The 18,142-nt window shown below is 33.8% G+C and overlaps 1 protein-coding gene across 1 annotated transcript; it reads right to left on the bottom strand.

Moving 5' to 3' along the window:
* Positions 1–3,753: 3,753 nt before the first annotated feature.
* LOC148759035 (NKG2-A/NKG2-B type II integral membrane protein-like) lies at positions 3,754–16,584 on the bottom strand. Its single transcript, XM_088797968.1, has 6 exons — positions 16,316–16,584; positions 15,833–15,928; positions 15,192–15,245; positions 14,512–14,663; positions 4,912–5,015; positions 3,754–4,679 (listed from the first exon to the last, which is right to left on the bottom strand). The coding sequence occupies exons 1-6, from the start codon at positions 16,500–16,502 to the stop codon at positions 4,550–4,552; spliced, it is 723 nt and encodes a 240-aa protein (XP_088654094.1). The 5' UTR covers positions 16,503–16,584; the 3' UTR covers positions 3,754–4,549.
* Positions 16,585–18,142: the final 1,558 nt, after the last annotated feature.

Below are 18,142 nucleotides of genomic sequence, written 5' to 3' on the forward strand. Positions count from 1 at the left end.
CTGGGCTTTACTACCATTCATATTTTGCACTACTCTTTTATATTTACCTGTCATTTCAATTTTAGGTGCTCTGTCTTATTGATCCTGAAAAGAATGCAAGACTTTAATTTGAAGAAGAAAACACACAACACTGATAAAGTTAAGAAGTTTAAGTGTCATGCAAAATGTGATATGTATATATCTGAGTAAGAGCTAATTATTCCCAAATAATTATCACTACTCTCCACTAAAACTAGTTTATCTAAATTTTTGATTGTGATATTTCTTTTTTTTTAATTAAAATTTACTGTAATATTTCAAAGAGTTAAGTGTATTTAAGGATTTGAAATGTCCTGGTGACATGAATACTAGGTAAACTGTTATTTCTGATTTTATGCCAGGATGTTTTCTTCCCCTCTCTTGTGAGAGCCTTCACATTACTCTGTCAACCTTTAATTTATATATGGTTGGAATCAAATTTTCACAAACACCAAACCAAATACTATTACTAGTTACAATGACAGCCAAATAAAAGATTTGGACATTGAACTGCCATGTTTGGTCATTTTTCTGTATTTTACATTTTACCGAATAGGTTCACACTCCCATGCCCATCCTAAATTAATATCCACTCAGAGCCTGTGATTGTGACCTTATTTGGCAATAGAGTCTTTGCAAATGTTATCAAGGTAATATGTGCTCATACTGATGTAGGGTAGGCCCTTAACTAGTAACACTGATATACGAAGAGGGCTTTTTAGACAGATAGACAGACCCATACAGAGAGCAATTAGATGACACAGGCAGAGCTTGGAGTAATGTGTCTGTAAGCCAAGGACTGGGGGCTGCTACACCAAAAGCTCAGAGAAAAGAATGGAACATAGTCTCCCCAAGAGTCTTCAAAGGACAGCCCTGTTGACACCTTCATTTCAGACTTCTAGCCTCCAGAATTGTGATAGAAAATTGGTTGTTTAACCAGATAAGAAATTGAAATATGTAATATGCCAGAAGGTTGTTTTTTTTTTAAATGTTTTATGAAAGCATTTTAAACAGAGTAAGTGGTTTGGGAATACCTTTGTGAGGGGAAACTGAAATTTCATTGGGATTCATTGGGAGGGTAGTATTTGGACAAAGACATAAATTTGGTAAGAAAACTAAGATAGCAGATAAAAGGAGAAAACTATTTGAAATCGAGCAAACAACTAATGAAATTTCCTATTGAAGAAGCATATCTGAATATTTGAGGATCAGCGAGGAGGCTGATATGGGTGGAGCAGAGTGAATGAAAGGAAAGTGTTAGCTCATGCATTCTCAACAGGGGTGATGTCCTCAAAAAGTGGACAAAAACTGATTTTTGATGTTAGTGAAAAATCTCACCTTATGTATAAAGTACAGATGTGTGTGTGTGTGTGTGTGTGTGTGTGTGTGTGTGTGTCTGTGTGTAATATATTGGTGGTTTTCAATTTTCATGGAGATGGATTAAGAAAACATCTCTCTGAAAGCTCCTTAGTGCTTTTAGGTTGAGGGAGAAAAATTTTTTTAAAAATTGGTTGAGAAACATTGCATTAGAGGATAAGATGCAAGAGGTAACAGGGCTCAGATCATTCAAGCTTCCTAAGGCTCCAGCTTCCTCATGGTGAATCATGGAACACAACCCCTACATTTTAAAGGTGAGGAGTTGTATGAGATCTTTACATATGTATTCTAGATATTAGCACAAACCAATCACAGGTATTGTTTACAAATATCTTCTCCCATTCTGTTGTTTGCCACTTTGTTCTGTTGATGGTTTCTTTTGCAGAAGATTTCTGATTGCATATTTAGTTGGATATCATTTATTTTTGTTTTTACTTCTCTTGACTTTGAGATAAGATTCATAAAAATTTCTCTAAACCCCAGGTCCATCAGTTTAGTACCTATGCTTTCTCCTATCAATTGATTGTTTCAAGTCTTATGTTTAGGTCTTTGATCCATTTTGTTAGTTCTGGTATATGGTGGCAGATTGCAGTCTAGTTTAATTCTCTTGCACGGGGCTGCCCATTTTTGCCAGCACCACTTATTGTAAAGGCTTTCTTTTCTCCATTGTATGTTTTTGGTTTCTTTGTCAAAAATTATCTGTCCATATATATGTGGATTACTTTCTGGTTCTCAATTCTATCTTATTGGTCTTTCTGTCGGTTTTTGTGTCAAATGCATGCTGTTTTGATTATTGTCACTTTGTAGTAAAAATTGAAGCCTAGTAATGTGATACCTCCAGCCTTGTATTTTATTTTTGTTTGTTTGTTTGTTTGCTTAGGATTGCTTTGGCTATTCAGGCTCATTTATGATTCCAGACAAATCTGATGATTACTTGTTTATTGCTTTAAAATTTTTCACTGGGAATTTGATGGGAATTGCATTACATCTGCATAGTGCTTTGGATAATACGGCAATTTTTACAATGTTAATTCTTCCAATCCATGAACACAGAAATCTATCCATTTCTTTGTGTCTACTTCAATTTCTTTTAATAAAGTCTTATAGTTTTCACTGTATAGGTCTTTCACATCCTTTGCTAAGTTTATTGCTAGATATTATATTCTTTTTTGTCGCAATTGCAAAGAAATGGTTTTTTCCATTTCTTTTCTGAAATTTCATTGTTAGTATGTAGCAATGCAGGGATTTTTGCACAGTGATTTGGTATCCTGCAACTTTACTGTATTTGTTTATTATTTGTAATAGGTTTCTTGGTGGAGTCTTTACTGTTTTCTGTGTAAAGAATTATGTCATATAGCAACTTTGTAATTCTTGCACAGTAATTTCAAGGGCCAATTAACAATTTATTAATCTCAGCTCCAAATCTGTCCTTCATTGCCCTCTCTGAGATAATGTAGCTAGGTCCTATAACTTTTTCTTCATTATCAACTCGCATGATGTTGTTTTGCCAGGAAAAGTCACTGAAGAGACACTGCCAGGGAAAGAACTCTTCTTCCTGGTTTCATGATGTTTTCTCTCCTTTGGCTTCTGTGGTGAGGTTGCCAGTTTCATGCATGGAGGAAGGCCTGTGGTGTTCACTCTCCAGCACTTTTGGGGGCCAGTCCAGTCATAGTTCCTTCTTTGCCTGCCTCTGCCTGAGGACACCGTGGTAGGGAGGTCTTCCTGCTTGCCAGTCACAGCCTGAGATCTGTCCGCACCAGTAACAGCCAGCGGACTGTGGAACTGCTCTATCCCAGGCCCAGCAAATATGTCTGCCGTCGCTGTGTTCAGCGAAGTCTAAAACCCACCCAGAGGGAGTAGATTGGCTTCCAAGTCATTCCACGTTGGGTACACGTAGGGTGTTCTTTGGTTGTGTGTTTGTTTGTTTTAGTTTCAGGTGTACAAAGCAAGGTAACAGTTATACATTTACACCCCTCACAAAGCGATAACCCCTCTCCCCAATCTACTACCTCTCTGACAGCATACATAGCGGTTAAAATTCCACTGACTCTGTTCCCTATACCGTACTCCGCATCTTGTGACTACATATATATTTAATTATAGTTGACATTTAGTATTATTCAGTTTCAGCTTCAGGTGTAAACTTCAGTGGTCAGTCATGTACTCCGTCCATGAAGTGGTCTCCCTAAGAAGACAAGTGCCCTTCTGACACCCTACTGATTATTTACCTTATTGGTTATATTTTCCAAACTGTTGTTCATAGCCCCATGGCAATATTGTGGTTAACAACTTGTGCGTTCCAATCCCCTCACCTTCTCCGTCATCCCCACCCCCCTCCCATCTAGGAACCCTCAGTTTTTCTCTATTTCTGATACTATTTCTCTCTAGTTTGCTCATTTATTCTGTTCTTTAGATTCCACGTGTAAGTGAGATCACATGGTATTTGTCTTTGTCCGTCTGACTTATTTCACTTAGCATAATATTCTCTAGGTTCTAGGGTATTCTTCATGATTTTCTATTATCTCCTGTTTGTAGGTTATCTCCCCTACAAAAACTCAGTAATTCTTTAAACAAATTTCTTCTCCTTTTCGTCTTTTGACTCCACTAGGACTTACACATATGTCTACCTGTGTTGCTGAATCCTCATTTGTAACATTCAAGGGCTAGGACAAATCAACTAATTTGAAAACATAAATGGAATTATTCACCATATTGAGGAATTACAAATAACAGCTCTTGATGTTACAATTTCTAATTTCCATATGATTTATTTTAATAAACAGCAAAAGCTCAAGAACACATATTTGCTTAGGTATATATCCTAAATGAATATAAATATACATTTAAAAATAATTATACAACACCAAGGATGAAGCCTCACATGAACTATGGATTTTAAGTGATTATGATGCCTCAATGTAGACTCATTCTCAGCAGCAAATGTACCATTGTGGCACGTGATGTTGATCATGGGGGAAGCTCTGCAGGTGTAGGGATGTGGGGAAACATGGGAAATCTCAGTACCTATCTTAATTTTGTTGAGAACATAAAACTGTACTCAAAATAGTACCATAAGAATTTATTCTAAGGAAATAATTGTATGATTTTTGAATGAATTAGAAATATGTTCTTTGTAGAAAGTATTACACTACCTTTAGATAAGCCAAAGTGCCTGGTGCTTACAAACATATTGTTTTGTTTCTAAACAGGATTCAGAATAAAAGTTGTGTGTAGGAAACGTCACATATGCACAATTCTTTCCCATCTCTGAAGTAATTGAAAACCTGAAATACAGAGCATAATATATTATTAATCTGGTATTATATAATCTAATACTTGATGAATAAATAATTCACTTTGATTAATACTTATATATCTATATCTGAATAGTCCTTGTATAAGTTTTGTATGGAAACACTTAAATAATTGTCTTCATGTAGTTGTTCACATAGTGGTTTTTCTTTCTAAGATTAATTACTTCAAGACATAAAATATCAAGGTTCTCATGAAACTTACAGTTTGGAAGAGAAAGTTGAGCCATTTGGCCACACCCACACATTATTATTGGCTCTGTACAAGAGTCCAATCCATGAAAAATAAATGAAGGCGTTCAAAAAATTCTATGAGAAAACAAATTTTATGAGACGTCAAATAAAAGCTTTTGTACTAATATGAATTTTTAATGGAATATAGTGTTAATTCTATTTTATACAGTCTTTCAATTTACATTATATACTTATACACTGAACACAGTAGGAAAATGTATTAGTTTGATTGTGTGAAGAGGAAAATTGACGCAAATAATTTCAAGGCTGCAAAAATTGATCAAAGACTAGTAATACCTTGTGACGTATTTATTATTGGAAGAGCTCCTAGAAATTCAAGTAAGAATGGAGCAAAATTGTACTCTTCTTGCCTAGGACTTCTCCCGGGTCCGCCCTGCCCTCCTCCCACTCCCCCCCAGCTCAGTGAGTAAGAAGAACTGCAGTTTTTACAATTTGGAAAAGGTTGCCAAAACCAATGGTATTGTTGCCACAGGGGCACACTTGATTAGCAGTGGAGGAGGAGGTGCTAAATTGTCCACTATTTTTTCAGCTCAAAGTGCTGAATTTACAAGGTTAGAAAGAGGAAAGCCCATCCTTTTTCTCATCTGAGTTTATATCCTCCTTGGTGTCCAGCACAATGCCAGCCACAATCATAACAGAGAGGAACTAAAGGGAGGGTTCACTAGAAGAGAACTCTACACATTCTTGCCTGATGAAACCCATGTGCCCTTGTGTAGTGGAGATAAAGATCGTCCCAGGAAAAAATAAAAACCAAAGGGGACTTGAAAGCTACTTGCAAAGTTATGAGCCCTCATCAGTACACACATATACACACACAAGTACATCAAATACAGGGTGTGGAAGCTCTATTGACTGAAGTTATTTGAATACATTAAAAATATATAATCATTTGTTGTCAACTAAGTTTTGCATGCACAAGGGAAATTCCTAGGAAGTCAGGCTAAAAATAAAAAGAAACAGTAAGAATTTTAAAATCTGAGAAGCAATACAAGCAAGCACACTCTATAGGAGAAGATTCAGCAGTAAAAGTTTTCCAAGTTACAAAAAAGAATAAATATAAGAAAATTGAAACAAAATCAGCGTTTCCTACATGATATTATGAAAAATGTCTTATCATAAAGATTAGAAAACACACAAAGAAAGCCTTCTGTACTCAGGGAGAACAATCTGTGAAAAGAATCTTTTACTGAAATAAGATGTTAGAGTTATTAGAAAAAATACTTTACAGTAATGACATATATATACATATATATAAATTCTGAGGAAAACTACGTTCAAATGACTATAGTTCAATGACAAAATGGACAAAATACAGAAAAAAAACTACATAAATAAATCAAATAGAAATGTGAATTTAAAAACATTATCTGTAATGCAAAATTTACTAAATTTACATAAAATTTGAAACACAGAGAGAGAATTAATGAAACTGAACATAAAGTTCAAAAAATTATTGATCCCAAAAACAGGAGAAAAAGAAGGTGAAAAATAATCAGATCCTCAGAGACCTCTGAAGCAGTATCAAGAAAACTAACAAAGGTGTAAATATACACTGAGAATAAGAAAAGAGACAGAGAGAAAAAAACAATTTGAGACATAATGAATAAACAACTTTTTAAATTTAATTTTAAAAATATTGAAGGCATATGAGGCTCAACAAACTACGAAAGAATCAACACGCAGAAATCCACTTAGCCAAATATTATACTTAATCAAATCACTGAAAAACATTGAAGAAACAGACAAAAAAATCATCCCGAGGGAAAATGCAGGATTATGACAAGGCTTGAGTCAGTGTGAAAATGAGGAAATGGGTGAGATATTTCCTCCTGCAGCAGCACTCAAACCACATTATCTCACACAAAATCCACATTTGTTCTGAACATTATTCCAGATGAGGGACATGAGGAGCCCAAAAGGGGTATATGGAAAATCTCTGTCTTGTCTCAATTTTGCTGAACCTAAACTCCTCTAAAAAATCAAGCCTGTGTCTTTTTTTTTTTTAATTGATAGCAGTAAGTTTTATATTAAGGGCTTTTTACCACAATATAAAATGTAAAATAGAAAGCAAACAGATGAAAAAGAAATAACCTTGAAATAAGCAAAAGAAAACTTACTTTTTACGTATATGAAAATAACAATGTGATTAATAGATGAGTTGTTAACAGAAATAATGAAGAGTAGTAGGCAGGGAGTGACATATTCAAAGAGCTGAAAGCACTGGGGTGGGGTCCGGCACCAGGGTACACAGCAAAACAGTCAAACAAGAATTCTAACTTCAGCAAAACAGTCCTTCAAAAAGAAGTTGCAAAAAGAACCTTACAACATACAGAAAAACAGAGAATTTCTTGTTAGCAGACCTGCCGGCCCTCCAAAAATTCTTCAAGCTAAAAGTAAGTGACACAGGATGGTAACTCATATCCACAGGAAGGAAGGAAGAGCAGCGGGAATGGTAAATATGTGGGTAAACTTAAGCATCCGTGTTTCTCTTCTTGTGATTTATTTTAAAAATAAGATTATTTAAGGCAATAATTATAACACTGTATGGTTGGGTCTTTATCATATCTGGATGCAACTTTGTGCTGGTAAATAGGAACCTTGTTCTGGGGAAGAAAACCTTATCTGTTAACATTTGTTTATTTTTGTGGCGTAGAAATCCCTACAATGATTCATTTCGAGTCATCCTTGTGTAAAACATGAATGCCAAGTCACAAAGGATGTGCATTATTGTTGTTTGTTCACAAACCAGTGATGGTTGGCTCGGTACCACATTATTAGAAGGAATAGTAAGATCCCAACAGATAGGAGAAGAAATGGAGATATATTGGAGCTAAGTTTCTATATTTCAGTGGAATTTAGTCAGAATTAACTTGAACTAAACTTTGATGAGTTGAGGATATATTTCTAATATCTACAGCAACTACTAAGAAAATAAAAAACAAAACGAAACCATCAACAGAGAATTAAAATGGAACACTATAATAATATGTGTTTAACAATGATGCAGGAAATATGGAAGAAAAAAACCTAAAGGCACACACATAGAACGAAGAGCAAAACAGCAGACCTAAATCCAACTATACCAATAATTATATTAAATGTGAATAAAATAAATATTTTAGTCAAAAGATATAAATTGTCATACTGAGTGAAAATATAAGATCCATCTAGATCTTGTCTATCATAAATACACTTTGTATTCAAAGGCACTAAAAATGAAAGTAAACGGATGAAAAATAATATACCCTACAAACTGTAACCATAAGAGAGCTGAAATGTCCATTTTAATATCAAACAAAATAGCTGTACCACAAGAAATATTATTAGAAATAAAAAGAAACAATGTTAACGATAGCATTGCAAGAAGAAGATAAAACATTTATAAACATACAACCACGTACAAACAGAACTCTCAAAGACAAGAAGTAGAAACTGACAAAATTAAAAGGAGATATAAACAATTCAATATTAGTTGGATATTTAAAAGCTCCAATGTCACCCCAATGAATTTAATAAAAAAATTTTAAAAGACATAAGGGTGACAAATAAGTACATGAAAAGATTCTCTAGACAATCAGTCTTAAGAAAATTAAAATATTTTTCTTAAACCTGCTACAGATCAGACTTCTTGTTCTGGAAAGATGGAGGTGGATGTTCTTTATTTCTCCCGCTAAATACTCGTACAGCTAACATCCCTTCTACATAAAAAGATTCAAAAAGGTGATGAGAAAGATGACAGACCTGGGAACTCAGGACCTGATGAAAGAGATGGCAGTAAGCTTCCTGGAATTACTAATTTTAGCTCATTTATCCCAGACTGGATGCTGCAGAGGCCAACAAACCACAACTCCCAAGGGTACAGACAAAAGTCCCAAGAAAACCCTGTTCTCTCTAGTCAAAGGGTCACAAATGGAGCAGGCTAGAAAGAAAGAAAACTTTTAGATACTAACTGCCTCATTTCAACCAAAAACCATAGGAAACTGCAGTGAAAATGCTACTCAAGAATGAAGGGGAAATCAAGACATTCTCAGATAAAGAAAAACAAAGAAAACTTGTCACCACTAGGTCCACTCTAATATAATAGTGAAAGGGAATCATCTAAGCAGGAATTAAATGATAAAAGAGGGACTCTCGAATCATCAGGAAGGAAAAGAAAACAAAGAATAAAAATCTTATTAGATAGATTGACTTTCCTTCTCCTCTTCTGTTTTCTAAATTGTTTGATAGTTGAGGCAAAATTATAAGTTGAAGCAAATTATAACATTCTGCCATGTGATTCTCAATGTATATTGACAAAATATTTAAGACAATTATATTATAAACGGACACAGTAAAGGGACAAAAAGCGAGATAAGGTTTCTCCATGTTACACAAACTGCTGTAGACTGCGCAGACCGTGATTTATATACAGAGGTGCCCCTTAGCTGTGGTTTCAGTTACCGGCTGTCAGATACCTACGGTCAACCAGCCTCCAAAAGTATTAAAGGAAAATTCCAAAATTAAAAAACTGAAGTTTAAGTTCTGTGTAATTCTAAGCAACGTGATGCAACTCCCCCGTCCCACTTCCTTCTGCCCAGGACATGAATCATTCCTTTGTCCAGCTCTTTGTCTATGCTCTATATGCTCCCATCCCTTAATGTTAGTCATACGTAGCTCTTAGTTATCAGATCAACTGTCACTGCATCTCAGTGCTTGTGTTCAAGTCACCATTATTTTATTTAATAATGGTTCTAAAGCATGAGACTAGTGATACTGGCAATCAAACATAACAAAGAGAGGCTGTAAATGCTTCCTGTAAGTGAAGAGGTGAAAGTTCTCAATTTAATAAGGAAAGACAAAGAAATCTTCTGCAGAAATCGCTAAAAACTACAGTAAGAAGTAACACTCCATCTATGAAATTGTGAAGGAAAAAGAAAATTGTGCTAGTTTTGTTGTCGCACCTCTAAGTGGGTTGGTACACAAAGTAAGATTTTTTGAGAGAAAAATGAGACAGACCACATCCGTGACTTTCATTACAGTATATTTTTATAATTCTCCTGTTTTATTATTACTTACTGTTGTTAATCTCTCACTGTGCCCAACTTATAAATTAAAGTTTATCATAGGTATTTATGTATAAGAAAAACCATTGTATATACAAGTTTCAGTAGTATCAGTGATTTCAGGCATCCACTGGGTCTCCCCCACAGATAAAGGGAGAATTTCTGTGTTTATGTATATACATATAATACTATATACATTATCATCTATGTAAAGATATATATAATACATACTATCTATATAAAGGCGATTAGTGCATGTATGTATATATAGAATTATACATACCTATATAGTTATTTATGAAAAGATAATCATTGCTATAAATTATGATCCATTACTTAGACAATGATAATAAAGGAAAACAATGAAACATAGAGAGTAATAATGTAAGAGATTATCTTCATGAACCTTGACTGATTTCACAAGTAGGTCCAAAGTGGTCACTGAAACACAAAATGATATAGTAGACTCTGCTAACATTAATAAATTCTGGTCATTAAAAGACTCCAATATGAGCATAAAAAATGTAAGCCACAGGGTCAAAAAAGCTATTTGCATCATAAAGTCAAAAAAGAGTTCATATCCAAAATATAACAAGAACTGCGAGGAAGGAAAATGACAGGCAATGTATAGGAGAAATGGACAAGAGACATGGCAGGTCCTTGTCATGGCATGATTAGTAGCCCAGAAGAATGTGTTCAACCTAATAGTAATCAGGAAAATACCTATTAATATCATCATGATATATTTCTATAATGACAAAAAATTATAACATTAAAATTCCTGATAGTACTAAGTTTTGAATCTAAGCATTATTTGGTAATATGTGTATTTACTCAATAAACCAAAACATGGTGGAATAAAATAATAAATTTGACATACACATATATTTATGCCCCTGCAATTTTACTCTGAGACATAGAGGACAATATATTATAATTATACACATATACAATTATAATAATAGAATTTTATTTATAAACTATTATAAATATAGTACTTATACAAATACAATATATTCTACATAACATGTATATATAACATATAAATTATAAATACAATACTTTATAACAATTGGAAAGAACATGTCAATAGGATTTTCATAAAATGTTATTCATGATACCCAATATTAAAAAACTATATTCTATTAGAAAATCTAAATAGACTGATCAACAATAAGGAAATTGAATTTTTCATCCAAAACCTTCCCAAAAGCAAAAGTCCAGAACCAGATGGCTTCACTAGTGAATTCTATCAAACATTCAAAGACGATCTAATACCTGTCCTACTTAAACTCTTCCAAAAAATTGAAGAACACACAACCAAGGATGTGAAAGACCTAAGTCACTTTATGAGGCTAACATTACCCTAATACCAAAACCTGGTAAGGATAACACAAAAAAAGAAAATTACAGACCAATATCTCTGATGAATACAGATACAAAAATCCTAAATGAAATTCTAGCAAATCGAATGCAACAATGCACTAAAAAGATTATACATCACGACCAAGTGGGGTTCATCCCAGGCGCAAAAGGATGGTTCAACATATGCAAATCGATCAATGTGATACACCACATAAAAAGAATAAAGGACAAAAATCATATGACTATATCAATAGATGCAGAAAAAGAATTTGACAAAATACAAACATCCATTTCTGACAAAAAGACTTAAGAAAATGAGTACAGAAGGAAAATACCTTAACATAATAAAGGCCATACGTGACAAATTCTCAGCTAATATTATAATGAATGATAAAAAACTGAAGCCCATTGCTCTACATTCAGGAACACCACAGGGCTGTCCCCTACCACCTCTGCTTTACAACATAGTATTGCAAGTCCTTGTCAGAGCAATCAGGCAAGAGAAAGAAATAAAAGCATCCAAATAGGGAATGAAGAAGTTAAATTGTCATTTTTTGCAGATGACATGATACTATATATACAAAACCCTAAAGACACCACCGAAAAGCTATTAGAAACAATAAATGAATAAAGTAAAGTTGTTGGCTGCAAAATCAAAGTACAAGAGTGCATTCTATTCCTATATACTAACAATGAAACCTCAGAAAAAGAAATTTTAAAAAAAAAGAGTCCTTTTGCAATTACAACAAAAAGAATAAAATACCTAGGAATAAACTTAACCAAGGATGTGAAAGACCTATATACTGAAAATGATAAGACATTTTTAAAAGAAATTGAAGAAGACACAAAGAAATGGAAAGACATTCCATGTTCATGGATTGGAAGAATCAACATAGTTAAAATGGCCATATTACAAAAAGCAATATACAGATTTAATGCAATCCCTATCAAAACCTCAACGGCATCTTTTTAAAGAAAGAGAACAAAAAATTATCAGATATGTAGGGAACAACAAAAGACCCAGAATAGCCAAAGCAATCCTAAGAAAAAAGAATCATGCTGGAGGTATCACACTCCCTGACTTCAGCTTGTACTACAGAGCTACAATAATCTAAACAGTAAGGTATTGACAGAAAAACAGACACACAGACCAATGGACTACAAATGAGAACCGAAAAACAACCCCACATAAATAAGGACAGATAATTTTTGACAAAGAAACCAAAAACATACCATGGAAAAAGACAGCCTCTTCAATAAATGGTGCTGGGAGAATTGGAAAGCCACGTGCAAAAAATGAAACCAGACTGCTGTCTGTCACCATGTACCAAAATTAACTCAAAATGGATCAAAGACTTAAACATAAGACCGGAAAGAATAAACTGCATAGAAGAAAACATAGCTACTAAACTTACGGACCTTGTGTTCAAAGAGCATTTTATGAATTTGACCCCAAAGGCAGGGGAAATAAAAGCTAAAATAAATGAATAGGACTATATCAAACTAAAAAGCGTCTGCAAGTGACAAGAAACCATGGACAAAATAAAGAGGCAATGAACATAATAGGAGAAGATTTTTGCAAACAACGCCTTCAATAAGGGGCTAATATCCAAAATATGCAAGGAACTTATACAACTTAACAACAAAAATCAAGCAACCCAAAAAAAAAAAAAAAAAAGGAAGAGAACCTAATAGACATTTCTTCAAAGAGGACATAGAGATGGCCAATAGAGATATGAAACAATGTTTGACATCACTAATCATCAGAGAAATGCAAGTAAAAACCACAATGAGATATCACCTCACCCCAGTCAGAATGGCTATCATCAATAAGACAAATAGTAACAAGTGTTGGAGAGGCTGTGGAGAAAAAGAAACCTTCATACACTGTTGGTGGGAACGCAGATTGGTGCAGCCATTATGGAAGGCAGTGTGGAGGTTCCTCAAAAAATTACGAATTACCATATGACCCAGCAATCCCTCTCCTGGGCATCTACCCAAAAAATCTGAAAACATTTATCCGAAAAGATATATGTGCTCCGATGTTCATTGCAGCTTTATTTACAGTGGCCATGACATGGAAACAACCAGTGTCCTTTGATAGATGATTGAATAAAGAAGATGTGGTATATATACAAATGGAATACTATTCTGCCATAACAAATGATGTAATAGTACCATTTGTGACAACATGATGGATCTTGAGATTATTATGCTAAGCAAAATAAGTCTCACCAAAAGAGTCAAGAACCATATGATTTCACTGATACGTGGTATACAAAACTGAAAACAACAAAAGAACAAGACAAACAAATAAAGAAGAAAAAACTTATAGACACGGGAAAAGGGTATCAAACATATGGTGATGGAAGGAGAAGTGACTCTGAGTGGTGAACACACAATGTGATATATAGATGATGTATTATAGAATTGTACACTTGAAACCTATGTAACTTTACTAACAATTGTCACCCCAATAAACATTAATTAAAAAACAAAACAAAACACCTATTTTTCTGAATAGTACAGATTAAAACTGTCATGTACGTGTATTACAGTAGCAAAAATTAACTACAGATAAATGCAACAGTGTGGATGAATTGCAAAAATATCACATGGGAATGAAAGGAGACACATCAAATGCATCCTGAATGATCCCTGTTACAAGAGCTCAAATTTAAGCAATGATAATTTGGAATATTAAAAATCAGAATAGTTGTTAAGTGGGGGGGAGGGAAAGTGGTGAGAGAATACACAGGAGTGAGCTATCGTGGACTGGAAACTTCCTTTTCATGATCTGACTGGTAATGACATGGGTCCTTTCAGTTTATAATCAATCTGCACAATCATGATGTTTAGTGTCCTCGATATAATATAAAATTGTACAGCAAATTTAAATAGCAAAACTTATTTTAGACAAAAAGCACTTATACAAACATGGTTGTCTATGGAAAATAAGAACTGGAAATTATTAAATGTGCTTTAATGGCATGAAATATAAATAAAATATTAAAGAGTTAAACAATAGAATATTAACAGACTTTAAACTACAAATGTATACAAAAAATATGAATGAATACTACAAATATAATGTAGACAAAAATAATCTTTTAACAAAATGTTGGAAACTTTTAAAATCTTACCACTTCTTCTTTATGATCTATGTAAAGCAGGTGTGAGTTCTTGGAAGCACAGGCCGTCTGACTCTCAGTCCATGTTTTCCTTTCAGTGCTGATGTAATAACAGTTGTTGGAATATGTAAACCACTCCTTTGGACAACGACCACAGTGATATGCTGAAGAAATTATCATCCAAAAACAATTTGAATTAAAGAAATAAAAATTAATCTACATATTGGCATAAGTAAATCATATAATGTGCATAACATTTCTATGCACTTTCATTGACTGGTACATATCAAACAAAACACAATCACACACTCACAGAGAAGGGTCAGCCTCACCCCCTAGTTTCTGTGCCCAAATAAGGAAAACACACAAACATAAATATCCACTTTAACACACGTCATGAAAGTCAATGAACAAAACCATGTTTTTGGAACAGCAAAATTATTTGTCTCATAGCATAGCAGGGGGAAATGTAAGCCAATTGGCAACAATGGGTATGGTGATTTAAAATGCATATTTCTTCATATGGTTCCCTAAGAAAGACCATTCTCCTAAAATGATTATTTATGAACACTAATTGCCCAATATTATAATTTATATATTCCCAATAAAACCCTATTATTATTTTTGCCTACCCTGAGTTAAAAACAAACTGTAAACTGTAGTAATATCACAACTTGAAAATTATTCTGTACCTTCCTGGATCCCTGTTGTCATGGGCAAATTAGTCTGCTCTGGCAGTACAGTAGCTAGAAAAAGGGAATAAATCTTATTAAAGATTCATATTCATCTAGGTAAATCATAACACTTTTTGTTTCCTACTTTCACATTTGGTATAATGTTTAGGATTAGAATAATCTGAAATAAAATTGATTTTACAAATAAAAATTAATGAATTAATGAAGATTTGGGGAAATTTATTTCAAAAGCCTAAAAGATCAAACTGCACTAGAATATTTGATTTTACCAATCTCAATTAGTTTGCATTTCTCAATAAGGTCTTTTACTCTACTAAAACATGTCGTTGAACTATGAAATCAGGATATATATGTATTAGGTTGGTGCAAAAGGAATTGTGATTTCAAAGGTCAAAAATAATAGCAAAAACTTCAATTACTTTTGCACCGACCTAATATATATGTACATATATTTATAAAATGCTCTCTACATTCTGATATTTAATCTTTGACAAATTTAGTTAAGCTTTTCACATTTAGTCTAAACGTATATGTTGAAATTAGAGGTCTATTCCATAATATTAGGAAATATTTAGAGGCAATGACAATCAATCATTAAAGTGAAAAGTTCCTTCATTATATTTCAAAAATTGACTTACGACGAATAACAGTTATTGTTACCACACTGGACAACAAGACAACACAGATGAACCCCAGCATCCCAGCAACGAGCTTCTCTGGACGTGATGGAATATCTACAGGGAAAAAAGGGAAACACTGAGGAAGTGAGATAGAGATAATTGTCTACACAGTTTACACACAAACCACACTCGTGCGCAGGGAATCACATATATAAACTTGGCCAGCCCCATATCTACCATTGCAATCTTCCTCCCAGAATGTACCATTGCATTGTCAGGAAATGCAATGCTCCATGAGGTACTAGTCAAAGACTACACATTACAACAGCACCTGAGCAAAATTAGTCCTCAGATTTCACATTAGAATGCTGTATTCCAACTTCAAGCTCTGATCCCCACAAATAAAGTGTTTCTCCACATATTCCCTACTGTTCCCCACATCTCTGCACCCCAACTGCATGTCCTAGAACACTTATACTGTGTATCTATTAAATTTTTTACCTTTGCAGTGGTAGCTCTTGTCATTCCCTTGAAGATCCTGAGAAGCATTTTGAAGATTTAATTCTACATAGGTTATTTCCTGCTCTGTTACTGAAATGGAACTCTTAGTGCCCTTAGGTTTTATTTGCTGTCTCCTGGAGTCCTTAGCCCGATTCAGTTCTGCATAGGTTACTCTTTCGTTATTCATCTCTGCAGCTGAGTGGTGTCAGAGACTGTGCTCTAAAGTAAGGGTACTGAAGAACGAATGGTATTAATATATGCAATGACGAGATCCCTTGCAGTAAAAGTGGGTGGGGTAGAGGGTGAATTCGGCTCATTTTGCAGTAGAAGAATCTAAAGGTCTTGATTTAAATACTTAGGTTTTAAATAAGAGTCTCATGGTTACATTTGTTGATATATTATTTGTTGGAGCATAAAAAGAGATAATTAGCAAGAAATATAGTTCATGAATAACATCCCCATTAATTTAAAGTCAGAGTCCACAGAAACATTTTAACACCAATGCCTGTACTAAAAATTTTAATGTTTTATTGGAAAAAGAAGACATGATATTTACGATAGTTTTGAAAGCCAAAAGCAGTCAAAGACTAAGTGCTCTAAAGATGAAGAACAGTAGGGTTGGCATATATAGTGATTTCCTGCACTAAATTCCATTTACTTACTGACTTAAATTTATTTGTTGAAGGGGTTACCAAATGGCCCTTTGTTTTGAATGATTGAGGAGTTCTGAGAAATAAGTAAAATTTAAAGAAATATTTTATATGTTGGAAAGTGTTTCACAATACACTATAACTTATCCATATCCTAAACAATACTGAAAATTAAAGAGCAAAAAATGTATTAAATAATTATTTTACAAAATAATTGATAAGTGATTTAATTAACCTATAAAATGATTAAAAAAAAAAGTATAGGTCATTTGGGAGATCAGTGTCAATTCAAGCTTTCAAAAAAAACCTTCGGTTGTCAAAGTCAGTGATGATCTCTTTAGCTGTGTGAGCAATTGTAATAATCCAAAAAATGTAATTTACTAATTCAGTCAATGGGCTCTGTAGTCAGAGAGACAGGAATTAACTCTGGCTTTGAAACTTACAATGTGTGGTCTTTAAAAAGTTATTTACTGTCAGGTAACCTACTGTACTAATCTGAAATGGAAATACTATTATGCAAGATATGATGCATGTAAAACTCAACACTCAACCTGGCACTTACAAACTCTCAATAAATGTTAGATATTTTAGTTATTATTTTAGGCACATGTTATTTTTTCTGATTCATATGAGTTATACCTTGACAATTAATTAAGCAGGAGTATAATCAGTATACTGCATCTTTATTCCAATTTTGTTCAATTTTTTTAAAGTTCTTTGATTGTTTTTAATTAAGTTTAGTTTAGCATTTTACAGAAGCTACCTCATCCTGATTTTATTAAAAATCAAGCTGCTTTAATTCCATGTAAATAAGTATATAAGGATTGTGTTTGGCCTTCATCGTGCAATGAATTCTTTTTTAAGAATCAGCAATGTTCCATTTTGACTTTGGTATATTTTAATTGTACCTCAGATGATTCACATTCACCCTTGGAATCACCCATTACCTGAGATGGGCTATGAGAGACAGGAGAGTAGTGACACATACCTTCTGTCAGCCAGAAAGTCGGGCATCCTTTAGTGGTAGGCCAGGTGACTCTCATAATAGAGGCCTGCTATAGTTGCATCATAACAGGAGAAATTTAAAAACATAAATTCAGGACCAAGAATAAACAACATCTGTGACCTTCACGACTGCCCTGTGAAGGCTCAGAGTGAAGCAAGAGTGGAAAAAGTA

Source organism: Rhinolophus sinicus, chromosome 1, assembly GCF_057876585.1.
Source record: "Rhinolophus sinicus isolate RSI-liver-muscle chromosome 1, RSI-T2T, whole genome shotgun sequence".
NCBI lineage: Eukaryota > Metazoa > Chordata > Mammalia > Chiroptera > Rhinolophidae > Rhinolophus > Rhinolophus sinicus.